A 19,283-nucleotide genomic window follows, 5' to 3' on the forward strand; every position below is an offset into this window, starting at 1 on the left:
CCCCCCCCCCACCTGGCGTTGAAAGCCGCGCTCTGCTGCTTCCGAGTTTCCGGATCCGCCCGGACCCCCTGGGCCCGGAGGCGGTCGCCGCCCCCGCCTTCCCCGCAGCCCCTTCGCCCGCAGCCCCGCCGCCCTCCCGCAGAGGGCAGTTCCGGCGCGCGAGGCCTCCCCGCCTCCAGGCCTCGGAAGGTAGCAGCCGCCCCCGGGTTTGCGCCAGGGCTCTCCCCGCCTGCGACTCCATCCGTTCGTTCAAAAGGTGTATGCGGGGCCTCAGAGGTTCCAGGGCACCGTTGCGGGCACTGGGGATCGAGCGGAGGTTGTGATGGCAGAGACAGACTAGCCTCAGTGGAATGCGCCACATGTTGGCGACGAGGGCTAGGGGAAAAGCAGCAGGGAAGGGGGGGATAGGAAATGTGCTCACAGGAGAGAGGTGGCTTTCAGGTAGGTGACTGGGAAGGCGACGGTGGAGTTTGAGGACAGGCCTGAAGGAGGCAGTCATGCAGAGAGAGACACGTGGTGGCCCGTCGCGCTCCAGAACCGCGGGGGGGAGAGGTGGGGGGGGCAGTGTGGCGGGAGCAGCAGGAGCTGGGGGTGGAGGGGCACCAGGGCAGGGTCACGCGCTGGATGGCCTTGTGGGCCACCGCTGACTCTCTGCTGGGGGAGTTGGGAGCCCTGCAGGCTTGTGAGCGGAGCGGGGCACAAGTGTGACTTCTTTTCCAGGCAGCGTTCTGAGTGGGGAACGGTCGGCAGGAGCCGCGCCCGGAGCTGCCGGCCCAGACGGAAGGTCCTCAGAACAAATCCCAATCCCAGGAGAGCCGACCAGGCGTGGCCAAGGAGGGTGACGGGGACAGGAGAAGTGGTCGGTGGGATTCTGGAAGTCTCTCGAAGGGCTTCTGGCCGCGCCAGATAGGAGGTAGGAGTGAGGGAAGGGAGTCCAGGAGCACTACGGTTTGGGCCTCAGCAACCGGAAGAGAGTCGTTGTCATTAACTGGGTCGGGGAAAGCGCCTTGCTAGTTGTGGGAGCCCGGTTTGAAGAGGCCGGGCCGAGGCACCCGTTAGACATCCAGGCGCAGGGTTGAGCAGACACCGGTCCGACGGGTCTGCGGTGCGGAGATGCGCGGGCCGCCAGCCCTCCTGGCGTTGACAGCCACAGTTTGCTGGGATTATCTAGCTCCGCGCTGTGACCTGCGGGAACCACCAGCCTCCTGTGGCTACTGAGCACTTGAAGTTAGTGGAGGGACGCCTGGGGGCCCAGTCGGTTAGGCCTCCGACTTCGGCTCAGGTCACCGTCTCACGGTTCAGGGGGTTCGAGCCCCGCGTCGGGCTCTGTGCTGACAGCTCGGAGCCTGGAGCCTGGATTCCGTGTCTCCCTCTCTGGGCGCCTCCCGCACGCGTTCTCTGCCTCTCAAAAATAAATATACATTAAAAAAAAAAAAAAAAAAGAGTTTCCAGTGAGGGGCGCCTGGCTGGCTCACTTGCAAGAGCACGGGACTCCTGACCTCGGGGTGGTGAGTTTGAGCCCCCGTCTTGGTGTCGGGATTACGAAAAATAAACTTAAAAAGTCCAGTGAAAATTTAGTGTCCACATTGAGAGACGCTGCAGGTGTTCAATGCAAACTGGATTTCGGAGGTTTAGTACAAGAAAGTAAAGTATCTCAATAATTTTTACATCGGATACCAGGTGCCCCTAGGGTTAATGTAGTCTTAAAATCAATCTCGCTGTTTCCTTTTTTTTTTTTAATTTTTTTTTCAACGTTTATTTATCTTGGGGACAGAGAGAGAGCATGAACGGGGGAGGGGCAGAGAGAGAGGGAGGCACAGAATCGGAAACAGGCTCCAGGCTCCAGGCTCTGAGCCATCAGCCCAGAGCCCGACGCGGGGCTCGACCTCACGGACCGCGAGATCGTGACCTGAGCCGAAGTCGGATGCTTAACCGACTGAGCCACCCAGGTGCCCCTTGCTGTTTCCTTTTTACGTTTCCAACCTGGTTCCTAGAAAATTGATTTTATTTTATATTCTATTTTGAGAGAGAGAGAGAGAGAGAGGGGGCACAGGTGGGGAAGAAGAGAGGGAGAGAGAGAATCTTAAGCAGGCTTCTCGGAGCCCTGCTCGGGGCTCCATCCCGTGACCCGCCATCATGACATGAGCTGAAGTCGGGAGTCAGACGCTTAACCGACCACCCAGGCGCCCCTAGAAAATGCTAAAGGACACACGCGGTTCATATTAGGCTTGCGTTGGACAGTGTCCATCTAGGGAGGGACTTGGAGAGAGAAGGGGTCCACGGACTGACTGAGCCACGGGCCCCCCATAACACAGCCAGTCAGAGGGAGGGAAAGCCTGCAGGAGCGGGGAGCCCGGTGGGAAGGCGGGCAGGTGTGGTGTCCCACAACCCCCTGAGAGGGTGTCGCCAGGAGGACGGAGTGGGCATCCTGTCCCTTGTCGCGAGGTCGACGATGAGGACTGAGCACGTGGTCCAGCGGCCACGAGGTCACTGCTGAGGTGGCAGGAGCCTTGCTGTTGGGGCAAGGAGGGGAGCCCAGGGTGGGTCCAGGAGGAAGGGGGAGGCGCACCGCAGAGTTTCGCAGTAACGCAGAGTTTCGCAGTAACGGGAGAGGAGCAGAGGAGCGGGCAGCTGGGAGGGAGGGGAGCTGGAAAGCGCTCCTGTGGCCCGAGAAGTGGGAGAAATGGCACTGTCCCTGCCGCCCGAGGTGACCGGTGGAGAGGGGACAGCGGCTGGAGTCACGGCCTTGAGGGGCAGAGACAAGGACGTGTCCCCTTGAGGGACAGAGAGCACAGGCCTTCTGTGGGGCGTGAAGCGTCCACAGGACCTAGGGCAAGGCAGCGAGCTGGGGCCTGGCGGCGGCCGGGCGGGTGTCCGGATGGGTGGCCCGGCCGCTGGGTAGTGCTGTTCCAGTGCTGCCGGAAGCCACCTGATTTGCCCCTAGGTGGGTGTGCCCCCCCTCCCAATCCTGCCCGCCTTTGTTTCTCCTCTGAGATTTGAGTCATCTCTACATCCAGTGTGGGGCTCGAACTCACAACTCAGCTCAAGAGCGGTCTCCAGGGACTGAGCTGGGCGAGGAGAGCTCATCTCTTTGACTACCAAACAGGGAAGTAGCCAGGGGAGAAGGAAGTGGCATTTCTCCTTTGCTTCCTGTGCACCCCAGGGCGCCCCTCCCTCCCCCTTTCTCCTCTCCCCTCTCTCCCCCTTCCTCCTCCCCTCCCCCTCCTTTCCTCCTCCTTCCTGCCCTTCCCCCTCCCCTCCCTTCCCCTCCTCCCTCTCCCTTCCTCCCTTCTCCCCTCCCCCGTTCGGGCAGAGCTGGCCCCGCCCCCAGAGTTACTTCCTCTTCTCGGGCTGTGGGCGGGGCCTGGCGCCCCACTGGACACAAGGAACTTGGTCCTTCCCATCCGCCTTCGGGGAGCGTGCTGGGGAGGGGTGCCGCTGGCAGTCCTCCACGTGAGGATCTGTGCACCCCAACGGGCGCCGCCCTGGCCGAGCCTGGAGCCCCTGCCTCGCGCCTCACTGGCCACCCGCCGTCCTACGACCCTGGGTCCCGGGGCGCTGAGCAGAGCCCAGCGCGGTGCCCGGTGCCCGGTGGTCGGTAACGAAAGGAAGCTGGGACTTGGGAAGAAGCGGCACCTTAACCTAGCACCGGCCTGCGTGGTGGGCAGAGGCCCCCTGAGGGTGCCCTGCGCTCTCCCACCCCCAGGGTCCTGGAACAGTGGGACTGGGGCGAGGGCAAGGCTTGGAGAGATCCGTGTGGGCACTTTTCCTAAATGGATCTGACCTTGGACCCCTTTAAAATGCTTGTTAATAACACCCGAGGCCGTGAATGTCCTAGGGAGGATGCGCTCTCTGGGAATTTCTCCCCAGGGGCTCCTTTCAGCCAGCTCAGGGGCCCCGGATGCACCTGCTCAGGGGCTGTGCCTCTACCCTCCCGGCTTGCAACGCACCCGCTTCAAGGGTGGGCAGTTACCGGAGGACCGGGAGGGCCTTCGGGTGAGCCCGCTCCTCCTATGTCCCCTGGCCTGGGCCGGGGGCCTGCCTCTGAGGCCACATCTACCCAAAACGCCGGCCCCACCCTCCAGGGTGGACCCGGGGTCACCTCCCCTCAGCCGTGGGCCGCTCTATTGACTGCAAGGTCGCACACACGTTAGGGGTGGGAATTACACCCATCTGGCAGAAAGATTCTTCTCTTTCGAGTGACGCTGCAGGACTCTCCAGTGCTGTTTAGTCATTGCCCACCCGAGCGGCCAGTGACGCATTTGTAAGCCTTGTGCCAACACGGGCAGGGCATCACTGCCGATGGAATACCGACTCCCAAAGGCCTCCCTGAGACTCATAAAGTGAGTCCACGGGGAACAGCGACTGAATCTGCGGAGAGATGATTCGCACAGAACGTTTTAGGGGACCGTTGATTAGCACCCAGGATCGTCCTGCATGTGGAAGTCAGTGAATGAAAAGTTTATCTGACGGGCAGGCTGTGTTTCAGGAAGACGCGGCTCGTGCGACACGACGTCAACTTGAACGGAGTTATCGGGAGGCAGGGACTCCAGGCTGGGACGGCAGCCCCACGGTTACAGGAACCCGGGCTTCACCATTTAATTCTCATTTAATTCTTCACCATTCTTGAGGCTGCCTCGTGACACAAGATGGCTGCTGGTGCTCTGACCCTTGCCTCTCAGTTCCCCATCGGCCCCAGCAGGTGCCGGGAAGGAGCCCTGGGAAGGAAGCCGCCAGCGCGGTGTGGCCACTCACAGCGTCCCAGAATGTCGTCCACCACAAGGTGACCCGTGCTGGGTGTCTGCAGCAGAGAGAGCGCGCCGTGGTTCCTGGCGGGCTCCCTGATCCCGAAGCCCGCATTTCTGTCCAGCGGCCGGGCAGGGGGAGGGAAGGGAGGCCAGGGCCTCTCCTGGAGCCGAGTCCCGCCTTGTGCTGGACGGCCTTCCGAGAAGAGTCTCTCTGGGACGGTGTCACAAGTTCCTGGCGGTGTCCGAGCATCTGGACACGCTGAGGGTCACTAAACCGACGGGCGGACAGGTCCCGAGGCTCGTCCTTGCTGCCCCGCCCTCAGGAGGCGCACAAGCCTAAGGTTCACCTGGGTTGCAGAGTCTCGGGGACGCGACTCGTTTTCCAGGACGTGAAATGAGCCTCGTGTCTTGGTGTTCCTGTGAGTTTTACTGAGTCCAGGGCGGATCTGAGACACCGTAGGTCACCAGCCTCTCAGTCTGTGTGTGGGGGTGGCGGAGGGTGGAGGGAGTTTCCCCAGTCGGCTCTCTGGAGACGGGGCCTTGCTGCGGTCTCTGACCACAGCAGTTTCGAGAAGCAGTGCTTCCTCTGGGTGCCCCCCAGGGAGCCCCTGCAGCACGTCAAAGGACATCGCACCTCCCACCCAGCTGCCCAGGAAGGCGCGGCCTTGTGGAGTCAGGAACCTGGACCCCAGGGTCAGAGGATGGTCGCCGTTTCTTGAGCACCCACCGTGTCTGTTCTAGACACTTGACATCTTTTTTTTTTAATCTTTTATTTATTTTTTTTCCTTTTTTTTTTTTAACGTTTATTTTTTATTTTTGAGACAGAGAGAGACACAGCATGAATGGGGGAGGGGCAGAGAGAGAGGGAGACACAGAATCGGAAACAGGCTCCAGGCTCCGAGCCATCAGCCCAGAGCCCGACGCGGGGCTCGAACTCGCGGACCGCGAGATCGTGACCTGAGCCGAAGCCGGGCGCTTAACCGACTGAGCCACCCAGGCGCCCCTCTTTTATTTATTTTGAGAGGGAGACAGAGAGAGCGAGAGACTGAGCAGGGGAGGGGCGGAGAGAGGGAGAGACAGGATCCCAAGCAGGTTCTACGCCATTAGTGCAGAGCTCTATGTGGGGCTAGAACTCGAGAACCGTGAGATCGTGCCCTGGGCCAAAACCAAGAGCCGGACACTTCACTGACTGAGCCCCCTCCCCCCCGGCACCCCGACATCTAGTTCTTTAATAATAACTTTATCGGGGCACCTGGGTGGGTCAGTCGGTTGCACGGCCGACTCCTGACTTCAGGTCGTGATCTCACGGTTTGTGGGTTCGAGCCTCGCATCGGGCTCTGGGCTATCGATGCGGAGCCTGCTTGGGATTCTCTCTGTCTCCTTTTGTCTCTGTCCCTCCCCTGCTCAGCCTCTCTCTCTCAAAATAAAACTAATAATAGTAATCACTTTACCGAGTCGTGTTTTCCATGTTGTCTGATTCACTCATTTCGAGGATACACCCCAACCAATTTTTAGTAGATCGCCCGGCCGCGCCCCCGTCACGGTGGGTGGGTTTGTAGAACGCGTCTGCGGCGCAGATAAGATCCCTCACGCCCCTTCTCTGTCGCTCCTGCTTTCTTCCTGCCCCAGACAAGCACTCATCTATTTTCTGTCTCTATAGATTTGTCTTTTCCGGACATTTCACATAAATCAATTCTACGATGTGCTGTCTCTCACGTCTGGCTTCTTTCCGGTGCAGAATGTTTCCAAGGCACATCGTGGCACAGCATGGTGTCGTTCCTGCTTCTCGCTGGGGGCCCCCGCTCCGCCTACCCCTCCAACCAGTTGACGGCGTTTCCAGTTTTTGACTCTTGAGTAACGCTGCTAAGAACGTCTGTGTGTAGACAGTTCCACTGTGTTGTATTTCTAACCCTCCCGATCCTGTGTCGTGGGTATGATCGTCCTTGCTTTGTGGATGAGGACACTGACGATGACAGAGACTCGGTGACGCATCCACGGGCACACGGCTGCCATATTTTATCCGTTCTAGGGAGTCCCTTTTCCCCCCTTATTCTTCTGTTTCTGAAACCGGGATGCATCTTACGGTCAGGGCCTTGTCATAGCTATTTGGCAGCTTGTCCCCCTGGGGGACGTGGCTCGTGACATGTTAGTATGTTTTGCAGTCAAGGGTTTGGAAGTTTGTTGAGATGTCGCACTAAGGGTCACGCTGAGCCAGGATTCTTGGTGGCAAGTGACAGAAATGCAACTTGGGGAGGAATGCACTAGCCCGAGAGTCGGGCAGGAGCCTGGGGACAGGTGGGGGAGGGGCTCCGGGGACTCGGCACCGTTGGGTCTCTGTCCATCTGTCATCTCTGCTCGGCTTTGACAACAGGCTCTCTTCCCCCGTAGGGCAGCCCCTCTTTAGAGTCCTGCGATTAGGTCCCCTGCAAACTTCCCTCCCTGCCTTTGTGGGTGGATCGTAGGGGAGGACTCTGATTGGCCCTGCCTGGGCCATGTGTCCCTCTCTGGCCCAGTCACTCAGGCGTGGGGAATGGGGTCCTCCACACGGCCCCACTCAGTGCCACTGCAGACCGCACAGACTGAGGGGTCTTTCGAAAGACTAACCGAAGCGTATGGTTCATTTATTGTGTTGAGAGGTAATGTTCTCAAGAGGTTAATTACACCTCCCAGAACTATGTTGTTTGAAGGATTTAATAAAGCAGTGAAATATGCACGTAACACACGAGGTGCAATTACGCTTAAGCTGCTCATCAAGTAGAGATTTGTTTGCAGACAGTTCCCGAATAGAAACAGGAAAGAATCGTTGAGGATTGGCCACGTTGGGTTTAAGCCCCACGGCACCGGCTCCTCGGTGTTTACCGAGCCCTTTGAACCGCGTACCGTGGCCTCCGCGCCTCCCCCGAAGGATCGGGCGCCCTCCCGCGTCAGCCCTGTGCCTCTCCTTCCTTTATCTGGACTGCCCTTGGCCCCCACTTCCGTCTCCCCGGTTCTGGCCTTCGGTTTCGGCCTCTGTCTCCGCAGGACCCTTGCTCACGGCTCCTTCTGAAGGCTCTCTCTCTCCGCCTTCCGATTTCCCGCGGCCCCCTCGGTGGCACCTGCTACGCGGGGCTCCTCACAGCAGGTGAGTGTCCAGCTATGTTTCCTGCCTGTGTGTTTCCTGTCCCATGTTAAGGAAGCAGACGGGCTCTCCTGTGCCCTGCGTCTCAGCGGCGGTCAGCTCACCGGGCTCGAGACACTCACTTCCGGTATTACTTGGGTGGAGGCTAAGCCGGGGTAACTGAGAAACCCCGAGGCAGCGACTCGGGCAAGATCGTGGTTTCTCTCCGTCCCAGGCACCGACGCGGGGAGAGCAGAGCGGCTCAGGACGGGTCCGCTGCTGTCCTCCTTCAGGGACCGCGGTCTCCTGGGTGCGGTGGTCCCTCCACCCCCTGGAGGGGAGGTCAGCCCATCTGTGTCCCAGCCGGCGTGCGGGCACGTGCCCCAGGCCTGACGTCTGCAGACGCGTTACATCCGCTCACACCCCGTCGTCTGGGATGGAAGCAGGCAGATGTAGCTCGCTCCCAGGGACGCGGCCCAATGTGGTCCCGCGGCACGGGCTAACCTGAACTGGGCCACGGGACTATAGAGGAGGGGAGAGGGTATTGGGGACACACCTGGCAAGGTAGTAAGTTACCACCTTGTCCTTTCTGGCCTTAGCTGGGTGCCCCGGTGGGGGGCGGGGGGGGGGGCACAGGAGAGAGGCCTGCAGGAGAGAGCCGGGGACAGAAGAGGGGTCCTGCTGTGGTTGCCTGTTCCTGCAGAATGAACGCCCCAGGACTTCGCGTCAAGTTATTTTGCTCACAAATCTGCTATTTGGGCAGGGTTTGCCGGGGACAGCTGGTCTCTCCTCTGTGGCATCGGCTTGGGCCTGGACTCAAAGGCTGGGGGCGGAATCACCGAGAGGACGGCTCGATCACACGCTGCTTGTTGGCTGGGACCTCAGCTGCACCTGTGGCCATGCACCTGCACGTGAACCTGCCACGGGGCTGCTGGGATTTCTCCCCGCCTGGGGCCTGGGCCCCACGAGCAAGCGTCCTTCCCTGGAGAATAAGTATGTAAACTTCAAGTTTTTAAATTTTATTTATTTTGAGAGAGACAGAGACAGCGTGAGTGGTAGAGGGGTAGAGAGAGGGAGAGAGAGAATCCCAAGCAGGCTCCACGCCACCAGCGCAGGGCCGGATGCGGTGCTCGATCGCACAAACCATGAGATCGGGACCCGAGCAGAAATCAAGAGTCAGAAGCTTAACCGACTGAGCCACGCAGGCGCCCCCAAAATAGAACCTTAAAAAAATAAAGAAAAAAAACCCCAAATAATTAAACTGACCTAAAAGATAAAGGGACCCGTTCGTGCGTAGTTACCCTAGAGAAATGAAAATTTATATTCACGCAAAACCTGTACAGAAATGCTCACGGAAACTTCCGGAAGTCCCCGAAGCCCGGCGACGCGTGGTCAACCACAGTCAGGATCAGATGGTCCTTCTTCTGACTCAGCCTCAGAAGGTCAACGGTAGCCCAGTGCTCCGTCAGGTACGCACGTCACCTCACCACGGGGGCATCTCATCGTCTCACATCGTCACAAGATTTGGGGGAGGGGGGGGAGCACAGGACAATTAAGATATTCTGAAAGCAAAAGAGAGAGAGAAAGAGAAACCATCTGCACATACCTGTTACTACAATACATTGTAATAATCATTCTGTTTGATCATTAGTTACTGTTGTTCACCCCTCGCTGTGCTTAGTTTAGAAATTAAACCTCCTCGGAGGTGTGTGTGTACCAGTCTGGGTGGGGCTCAGAACCAGCTGGTCTCAGGCGTCCCCTGGGGGTCTTGGCAGGTGTGCCCCAAGGATAAGGGGCGGGGGACGGCTGTCTGCAGATTCAAAAACCGAAATGCAATTGTGCTTTCCAACAAGTGATGCTAGAACAGCCGGACATCCGCATGCAAAAAAGGGGACGCGAGACACAGACCTTCCAGCCTTCACCAAAGCGAACCCTCACGGGATCCCAGGCCCAAATGTACAATGTGGAACTAAAATTCCCAGAAGTTACCCTTAGGAGCATGTCTAGCTGACCTGGGGTCTGGGGACGACTTTTTATTTTATTTTTTATTATTTTTAAATGTTTTTAATGTTTATTTATTTATTTATTTATTTTTGAGAGCGAGAGACAGAGTGTGAGTCGGGGAGGGGCCGAGAGAGAGAGGGACACAGAATCCGAAGCAGGCTCCGGCCTCCGAGCTGTCGGCACAGAGCCCGACATGAAGCTCGAACCCACCAACTGTGGGATCATGACCTGAGCCGAAGTCTGACGCTTAACTGACCAGCCAGCCGGGCGCCCCTGGTGATGACTTTTTAGCTGCAGCATCCAAGACGTGACCCATGAAAGAAATAATCGAGAAGCCAGACTTCTTTAAAATTAAAACCTTCTGCTCTGGGACAGAGATGCTATCAAGTGAACGAGAAGAGAAACCCCAGATGGGGAGAAAATATTTGCAAAAAAGACGCATCTGATGACATTAAAAAAAAAAAAAAAAAATCAATGCTTCCTAGTATAAATGCTCTGGAATTTAGCAGAGAGACTATAATTTGGGAATAGGATCTGGTGGAACGTCCTCATAATCATGTGCCGTGTATTCCTACCCAATAATTACTTCTCTATTTCTCGACTGGAGGTCTTTCAATAAATAAGAATTTATCAAGGGGCGCCTGGGTGGCTCAGTCGGTTAAGTGTCTGACTTTGGCTCAGGTCATAATCTCGGAGTTCGGGAGTTCCAAGTTCGAGCCCCGCGTCGGGCTCTGTGCTGATCTCTGCTTGGGAGCCTGTCTCTCCCTCTCTCTCTGCCCCTCCCCCCTCTCAAAATACATAAATATTAAAAAAAACAATAATGATGGTGGACTCATAGCATGTACAGCCCAAGCATGAACCCTAAACTGCGGCCTTCGGGCGATTGCGATGTGTCAGCACAGGGTCACTGACTGTAGCAAATGACCCACTCTGGTGGGGGGGGGGGGTTTCACAGTGGGCTGAACTATACAGCAAACGACCGAGGCCGTGCCTGTGTGGGGCAGGGCTGTAGGGAAACCCTTCGTACATTTTGCTTAATTTTGCCGGGAGCCTAAAACTACTCAAAAATGTAAAGCCTAGGGGTGCCTGGGTGGGTAAGACGGTTAAGCGTCTCAGTTCAGGTCTTGATCTCAGGGTCCTGAGTTCAAGCCCTGCGCTGGGCTTTGTGCTGAGCAGTGAGACCAACTTTAGACAGATAGATAGGTGATTGATAGATGATAGATAGATGATAGAGAAATGAAAACAAAGCCTATTGGGGTACCTGGCTGGCTCAGCGGGTAGGGCATGAGACTCCTGATTTCGGGGTCATGAGTTCGAGCCCCATGTTGGGTGCAGAGCTTACGTAAAAATGAATAAGAAAACCCGTTGAAAACAACGAAAAAATAATTAGATAAAAAAAACATCGTGGCAGTGTATTAACTTAATAACTGAGCAGTGCAGAGGTGGAGAGGGCTTCCAGAGGTTTCTGACGTCACCAAGGCCCTGGCTACTTCTCTCTGCCCCTCTCTCATTCTTCGCGCTTCTGTTAGCTTGTTTCCCATGCCGACGTCCCTCGCGCGGAGCGGGGCTCACTTCTGTACGCAAGGGCATCCTGATGGAGAAAGAATGTTTTTACCCTAACATTTTATTTATTTATTTATTTATTTATTTAAAAAAATTTTTTTTTCAACATTTATTTATTTTTGCGACGAGAGAGACAGAGCATGAACGGGGGAGGGGCAGAGAGAGAGGGAGACACAGAATCGGAAGCAGGCTCCAGGCTCCGAGCCATCAGCCCAGAGCCCAACGCGGGGCTCGAACTCACGGACCGCGAGATCGTGACCTGGCTGAAGTCGGACGCTTAACCGACTGCGCCACCCAGGCGCCCCCATTTTATTTATTTTTTTAACGTTTATTCATTTTGAGAGAGAGAGAGCACGGGCAGGGGAGGGGCAGAGAGAGAATCCTAAGCAGGCTCTGCACTGTCAGTGTGGAGCCTGACGTGGGGCTCGAACCTACAGAACCGTGAGATCGTGACCTGAGCTGAAACCAAGAGTCAGATGCTCAACCGACTGAGCCCCCCACCCCGGGCACCCCAAGTCCTGGGATTCTTATGGGACGTGTTTAGTTTAAATGCCTCCTCGTGCCCCGTTTCCTTGGTTGAGAGACGACAACGTGCCCCCGGCTTCAGCACCTGCGGTCACTTAGAGACAGCTTCAGGCTGGGTTTGATTTAGGGGCACAGCTCTCCCTTTTGGGGCCTGGTTTGTTGCTGTTTTCTGCCTCGAATCTGGTTTCGACACTCTTAACTTTCCTCTGAAAGCTGGCTCCCTCTCACGGTCACGGCGAAGTCGTCAGCGCCTCTTCTTTGGCCGTGGGGTGGGGGGCTGCGTACGTGTGTGGGGGCACCTGTGGAATCTGTCTCCAAAGAGGGAGAAATCCTCATTGTTTTCTCAGAAGGTCCCATCGGGGGCGCCTGGCTGGCCGGGTGGGTGGAGCGTGCGACTCTTGGTCTCCGGGTTGTGAGTTCGAGCCCCACACTGCGCGTGGAGATTACTTAAAAATAAAACCTGAAATGCAAAAGTTCCCATCACATATCCTCTCCACTGTCATCGGCTCCAAATGAGTCACACAGGCCCCTGCCCCGGGCCCGAGACTGTGCCGACGTGGGGACTGTGTGGGCAACGTTGGCCCCGAGCCTCGATGTCCACCTCCAGAGCCTGGACACAAGGCAGCTTTCCGCTGGGGGCGAGGGGACAATGGGTCCTGAGGGAGTGACCCCACGGTCACCTAAAGAAGGCCACCGGGAAGGGTCTCCCACACCTACTGCCGTGTAAGAAACCCCCCAGACTTGGTGGCACAAAACAACCATTTGTCTTGAAGGCAGACGGTTCCTGCGGGGCGGGAGTTTTCAAAAAGAAAAAAACAAACCCACGGTTTGAGTTCGAGCCCCACGGCCGGCTCCGTGCTGATGGCTCAGAGCCTGGAGCCTGCTTCGGATTCTTTGTCTCCTTCTCTGTCCCTCCCCTGCTCACGCTCTGTCTCTGTCTCTCTCAAAAATAAACATTAAATTAAAAAAGATTTTTTTTAGAACAAACCCACAGGGAGGCCGCTTGTTTTTACCCCGAGATGGCTGGGGCTCCAGGCTGGGGGTGACCTGGGTCCCGTAAGACTGTCGCTTACGCCTGGTCCCAGAAGAGGGCTCTCCTGGGGCCGGGTCACTTCAGGGGCGTCAGATTGCCTACCCGGTGCCTCGGGCTCTCACAAGGTGCACCTTGCGTCACAGTCCGTGGCACAGAGTCACTTCCGCGGCTTTCCGCTGACTATAGGGGAGCCGTGGGTCCATCCAGGTTCAGGGGGATGGTAACTAGGCCCCCCCCCCCCGATGTGGGACTGGCATTAGTTCTAGAAGAACCTAGGGTGGCCCATCTGCCATCACAGCCGAAATCAAATTTCTGCCCACCTTGGTGGCCAAGGGCTCAGAGTCAGATTTCAGCTGCTTCCAAGAAACAAGAACTGAAAAGTGCGGTCAAACAGCTGTGCCCGTCCTGCCCCGCCTCGCCCCTGCGAGCGTGTCCCCAGGGGGGACTGCAGGGCCCTGGGTATTTCAGGGAGCGTTCAGATGGAAACTTCTTATTTTCAATCAAGTATTTGTTTTACACACAAGGAGAAATACAATCAGTCCATCCCAGACACCACTGCTAAGCGTGAGGTTGGGATCGTGCAGGTAAAAAAATTGGGGGTCGTTGTAAAGAAATACAGGAGGCGAGAGTTTCGAGTGAGGACCGGAGCAAGCGAGAAGGTTCTGCGGCCAGGGCAGGGGGCGGGGCAAGGTCCTCTTCTGTTTGGACCGGGTGATGTAGAGCAGATCCGGTAATCCTCAGGCCTGGGGACGCCTTGGGGGGGCGGTGGGGAGGCTCAGTCGGTTGAGCATCCGACTCTCGATCTCGGCTCAGGTCATGATCTCACAGTTTGTGGGTTCGAGCCTCACATCAGGCTCTGTGCTGACGGCGCAGAGCCTGCCTGGGTTTCTCTCTTTCTCTCCTTCAAAATAAATAAACTTAAGAAAAGAAAAGAAAAAAAAAGAAAAGAAAAGAAAAAAGAAAAGATAAGAAAAGTCCTGTAATCAGCTGAGAGGGAAAGAATTCGGGTGTAGTTTACGGATGGTTCCGCAGGAATGGGCAGCAAGGGGACAGCGGCAGCCCTCCAGCCCTCGTCCGGGGAAGCCCTGGCGGACGCTGGTGACAGGGATCCTGCCCCGGGGACAGCGCTCCGAGGCACATTTGTCTGGACTGAGAGACGGCCAGCAGTGTGGATCCGCACAGGTCTGCTGGGGGGGGAGGGTAGGGAGGGAATATGGTGGGCACTGGTGACGAGGAGGCTGGGGGAAGGACCCGACGGGTCTCTCCAAATGCACAAGGCATGTCAGGGTACCTGTGTCCCACGCGACTGCCCCCTGGAGGGCATCCACTGCCGAAGAGGCTCCTGACGGGTGAGGAAACTCGTCCTCTGGGCATCAGTCAGCGTCTTGTCCCAGGGACGAGGCAACCGAGCGGCTGTGGTGGCAGGTGTGGGGCTCTGCGTGGCCTCCCCTCCCCAGTGCCGACGGGGCCACCTGCTGTCCCTGTGCCAGCGGCAGAGACCGACCACGCGGGGCCCGGCCGGCCTCCTAGCAGCAGGCTGATGACACCGGTCCCTTCCCCTCGTGGAAGGGGCAGAGACTTGTCCCCCGCAGATTCTACCCAGATCCTGGACACGGAACTGCCCTTCCCGCCCGGAAGGGGTCCCCGGCACCACCACGCATGGGCCTGCCTCGCTCATGTCCTAACCTTCCACGCGACACTGCTTCCAATCAAGGAAGTCGCTTCACATCCGAAGCGCAGCAGCAAAGGGGCCGATCGATGTCCCTGGAATTAACTGGTTTAACCACACACTCATCACTCAGAAGCAACTGTGGAAGGGTTCCTGGCTTCCGGGGTCCAGCGGAGGCTCTGAATCACAGCCCACTGTGTCGTGCTGTCCCTCCCGCGGCCACAAAACTCGGGCCTGGGCAGGAGGGGGCGGGAGAGCCCCGGACACCCCACGCCTGGTCCCGAGACAGAAGTCACCGCAAGTGTCACAACGGACATTTATTTTAAAAGAGTCTTGGGATGCCTGGGGGGCGCTCCGTGGGTTAAGCGTCCGACTTTGGCTCAGGTCACGATCTCGCGGTCCGTGAGTTCGAGCCCCGCGTGGGGCTCTGGGCTGACAGCTCAGAGCCTGGAGCCTGCTTCGATTCTGTGTCTCCCTCTCTCTCTGCCCCTCCCTCGTTCATGCTCTGTCTCTCTCTGTCTCAAAAATAAATAAACATTAAAAAATTAAAAAAAAAAAAAAAAAAACCACAGGAGTGTTAAGCACGTAAGAAAAACTCGTTAGCTAGTAACCGAAAGGTAAGGAGAAAACCGTGAGGCTTCATGAAGGCAGCAACTGCTGGAAAAGGCCAGCCTCCCAGGGCTGCAGGAATCAGGAGAATGTGGAAACTTCTCACACAGGGACCTCCGAGAGGGCGCTGCTCTGTGGGCGCTGAGCCTTGGCTGGGGGGTGGGCTCCTGAAAGGGGCCCCGTCCACGTGGGGCTAATGTCTCTGGGGATGCGGCCTTGTGACGAGGAGGCCAGACAGACCACGAACCGGGATGAACACTTCAGACTGGGGGTGGCATGCCCGGGACCTGGAGGCCCAAGAAGGAACACGGGAGGCCCACGGGGGAGGAGTCCCCTTGGCCTCCTGCCCAGTGCTCCCAGTGGAGCCTGCTGGGGCAGCGGGAAAGCAGGAGGTTCGGACCCGGGCCGGGGCAGAGACGCCCAGGTACGGTCCCCATCGGTCCAGCCGGAAAGCCACCGCTCACCGGACCTGAGAGTGGGTCCGTGTCCGTCCTTAGCGGCCTCACAAAACCTACCGAGCATTTCACACCTTTCCTAGGTACCGTATCTGGAGTCATTCTCCTGCTAAAATTGAAGGCGGTCAAGATCGCTTTGCAATTCTGACTCTGCCCCTTAACGGCTGTGTGATTGGGGCCTGTCATCTCACCACCGGCAGCGTCAGTGTCCCTGTCTCTGAAACAGGGGGGACAATGCTTATTTCCGGGGGGGCGGGAGGGTGGCTGTGAGGGCAGCGTGAAAGCTTAGCACGGTGCTTGGCTCGTGGTGGAGAAGATATTCAAGAACATCTCTGTTCACCCCGAATACGAGGCCAAATCTCCCCCTGAAAGGGGTTTGTCAACCATTTTCAACATTAGGTTCCTGGGTCCCCGGAAATCTGGGTCTCAGCCATTGTTCTTTACTCCCCCAGAGTGGGAAATACTTCCTTGGTGCCCCCCCCCGCCCCTGCAGAGGGGAAGGGAGGGAGGCTCTGGGGAGATCCTGGGCTGAGATCCCCAAAGGGAGGAAGCACCTTCTGGCTGGATGTGCCCTCTCCTTGGAAAAATAGCTTGATTCTGTGTGGTTGGGGGGCGGGGAGGCAGTCTCTGATGTACAAAATGGTCCTGTTAAGACCTCTGGGCAAGGCTGCCTTGCAGGTGATGCTTGTGCTGGGGTCCCTTCCTCCGGCCTCCCCACGCCCTCTCCCCAGACAATGGGAGCTGAGCCTTTAAGGCGCCCTTGCCCTTGGGACTTTCCACCGTGGGACTGTGGAAGGCCACCTATATACCCGTCCACCTTCCCTGTCCCCAAGACTTGGCTTCTCCAGGACTTGCGATTCCCTCCTCCCCAGGGGCAGCTCCGCAGGCCTTGGGGTGACCTCCTAACCGACCTCTTTGCCGCAACTCCGCAAGCCTGGTTCCTAAGTGAAATCCGATCCTGAGCCCGAGCGCGGCCGGGTGTTTCTCTCTGGTCCTGACCCGTGTAAGCCCTGCTCACCGTCGAGGCGGTCGGGAATGACACCCTGGCCAAGCGCTCAGTCCCAGCCCCTTCCCTCCCGCGTGTCCCCGTAGGACGAGCCTTCTCCCGACCGGGGATCTGGGGGCCGCCGGGTCATCCTCTGTCCCAGCTCCTAGCAGAGGCCGAGCCCGAGGCCGCGGCCCCGGGAATGACGAAGCCGAACCCGGCGCAAGGGAGCCGGCGGGTAGGGGGAAGCTGGGGGCGGGGGCTGCCCCGGGGTTGCCCCCAGCCCCGCCGGGGGACGCGGCTGCTGGGGGCTCCTCCGCCGCCTAAGAGATCATTCTCTCCCACCTGCTCGGGACGCGGCGAGCACTAAGCAGCTTTGTCTTCCGAGGGGCCGCGTGCCGGGCGCCCTCGGCAGGAGGCGCGGCATTCTCAGGGCCGCGGCTGCAGCTCGCGGGCCGGGGTCCCGAACCTGTGGCCGGAGGGGCTGCGGGGACAGCGAGCCCGCGTCCAGCTCCGGGCGGCCGAGGCCCACGGTCGCGGGGGAGACTCGCGCGGGGCGCGCTGCAGGGCGGAGCGCTAGGCGGGCGCGCAGCGGCCGGGACTCGGAGAGGCGTGATCAGGGGCGTGGCCTGGGACCCGGCGGGAGCGCGGGGGCGTGGTCTAGGAGGGCGTGGTCTGAGAGGGCGCGGCGAGACTCTCCAGGGGCGTGGTCTCGGGAGCTGCGCTTGGGAGGGGCGTGGCCCGAGGACGCCCCGGAAGCCGGAGGGCGTGGTCAGGGAGGGCGCGGCGGGATTCCGAGGGGCGTGGTCTGGGGACGGCCGCTGCAGCCCGCGGAGTGCGGAGGAGAGGCGACGGGGCCTGGAGGAAGGCGGGGGCTGGCCCGCTCTGCTAGCTCGGTGGGGAGGTCTCCGGGACGCCTGAGGGAGGGGAAGAGGGGGGAGGGGAGACCACAGGGGAGGGGAGGAGAGAGCAGGGGAGATGAAAGCAGGGGAGGCGGCCAGGGAGTGGAGGGGCGGCCGCAGGGGAGGGCTGGGGAGCGGAGGGGAGGGCAGGGAACGGGAAGAGAGGGGAGGGCAGGAGAGGGAAGTCCGAAGGGGCGGAGAGGGGAGGGCAGGGGAGGGAAGTCCGCAGGAGAGGGGAGGAAAGAGGAAGGCAGGGGAGGGGGGGTGCAGAGCAGGGGAGCGGAGACCGCAAGCAGAGGTCGGGAGACGGTTGCAGAAGCGCTCAGACGGGGAGGAGCCCCCGGTGCGCCCTGCGAACGTGGGGGCGATGTGCGGGACTGGAGGGCGTGGAGGGCCGGCGTCCCCGAGCGGAGGTGGACGGGACCCCGGGGACCCCGGCTGCGCGGAGCCCTTGTCGCGCGTCCTGTCGTGTCGTGTACGCACCCCGCACGGCCGCCCTCCGCTTCGGGCCCCGCCAGCACCCTCTCCACGATCTCATCCACTCACGACGCAAACCCAAAGAGGTGCCGTCCGGAATCCCAGGGTTCTTGTACCACGTGTCCTTTACGTCTTAAAAATGCTCGGTCCTGGGCGCCCGGCCGGATCGGTGGGTGGAGCGTGGGAGTCCTGATCTCCCGGTGGGGTGGTGAGTTCGCGCCCCGCCTTGCGGGTGGAGATTCCTCAAAAGAAAGAAAGAAACTTTAAAAACAAACAAAAAAAAAGAGGCTCACTCCTAATAAGCCCCATGAAATCCCCTCGTGCCTGTCCCCGTGGTCCCTGTGTTTCAGACTGGTAAACTGAGGCTGGTGGAGGTTACGTGTCCCGCCCGCGGGTATGGGCTATAGGCTGCCTGCAGGTGCCGCAGTGCACGCGTTGCTGACAGCAAAAGGATGCCACCTGGGGGTCCAGACACGACGGCTCCCGCGAAGTGGAACCAGGGACGCGACGGAGACGCGGACCGGGCGGGGCTGGGGAGGTGGGGACGCTCTGAGCCCGGGTTCTGCCATCTCTGCGGCGCACACGGTGGCGCTCGGCCCCGAAGGTCCCCGGGAGAGCCAGGCGCGGTTAGGACGAGCAGGTGTTCGGCGCTCCGTACGTCCTTCCCGCCGCTGTGACAAGTCGGGCGGCGGCGTCTGAGGCCTTGCTCCTGAGCGAGTGGTTGCCCTGTCCCAAGGTCCCCCTGGGGCTGGGGCGGTGAGCCGCCCGGCGGGCGTGTCCAGACCTTTCCAGGCCCGGGCCTGTAATATGTGTGTGTAATATGGCCATCTCCACGCACGTACCTACAGAGGTTCTGGGGTGTGTGTTCACTGCCTTTGTTGTTAAACTCCTAGAAAGAAACCTACTACCCGCAGTGTACTTGTTCTGTGTCACTGTAGAGCTTGGACCTTTTCCCACGTCAGCATCTATAGGTTTCTCTGCCTCGTTCTGTGTAATGGCTACACGGTACTTCTTAGTATCACTCCATAAAATTTTATTTAGCCATTTCTCCACTGATAGACATTTGGGTTGTTCAGATGTCTCGGTTATACAAAACAGTGCTGCCATTTGTAGGTTTATGGTGGAGATGTTGGGGAAGCGTATTAAAACATGTGAAGAGGGGCGCCTGGGTGGCTCAGTCGGTTAAACATCCGACTTCGGCTCAGGTCACGATCTC

The 19,283-nt window shown here is 58.8% G+C and overlaps 1 protein-coding gene and 1 long non-coding RNA gene across 2 annotated transcripts; one reads left to right on the forward strand and one right to left on the reverse strand.

The window, feature by feature from the left end:
* The first annotated feature begins 6 nt into the window (after window positions 1–6).
* On the forward strand, window positions 7–14,781 carry LOC121015156 (gametogenetin-like). Its single transcript, XM_040451907.1, has 5 exons — window positions 7–189; window positions 7,770–7,869; window positions 8,609–8,838; window positions 14,003–14,152; window positions 14,461–14,781. Exons 3-5 carry the CDS (start codon window positions 8,745–8,747, stop codon window positions 14,742–14,744), a joined length of 528 nt encoding a protein of 175 aa, XP_040307841.1. The 5' UTR covers window positions 7–189; window positions 7,770–7,869; window positions 8,609–8,744; the 3' UTR covers window positions 14,745–14,781.
* On the reverse strand, window positions 9,306–13,765 carry LOC121015158 (uncharacterized). Its single transcript, XR_005783665.1, has 3 exons — window positions 13,488–13,765; window positions 9,563–9,655; window positions 9,306–9,407 (listed from the first exon to the last, which is right to left on the reverse strand). It is a non-coding gene; the product is annotated as an uncharacterized LOC121015158 (long non-coding RNA).
* Window positions 14,782–19,283: the final 4,502 nt, after the last annotated feature.

Source organism: Herpailurus yagouaroundi, unplaced genomic scaffold, assembly GCF_014898765.1.
Source record: "Herpailurus yagouaroundi ecotype Mexico unplaced genomic scaffold, PumYag 205, whole genome shotgun sequence".
In the NCBI taxonomy this organism is placed as follows: domain Eukaryota; kingdom Metazoa; phylum Chordata; class Mammalia; order Carnivora; family Felidae; genus Herpailurus; species Herpailurus yagouaroundi.

Coding starts and splice junctions, on each gene's coding strand:
- LOC121015156 (XM_040451907.1), top strand. CDS start 8,745: ATGCACCTGCACGTGAACCTGCCACGGGGCTGCTGGGATTTCTCCCCG. Junction 8,839..14,002: donor CGTCCTTCCCTGGAGAATAA/GTATGTAAACTT, acceptor ATGGTTCCGCAG/GAATGGGCAGCAAGGGGACA. Junction 14,153..14,460: donor AGCAGTGTGGATCCGCACAG/GTCTGCTGGGGG, acceptor TCCCTGTGCCAG/CGGCAGAGACCGACCACGCG.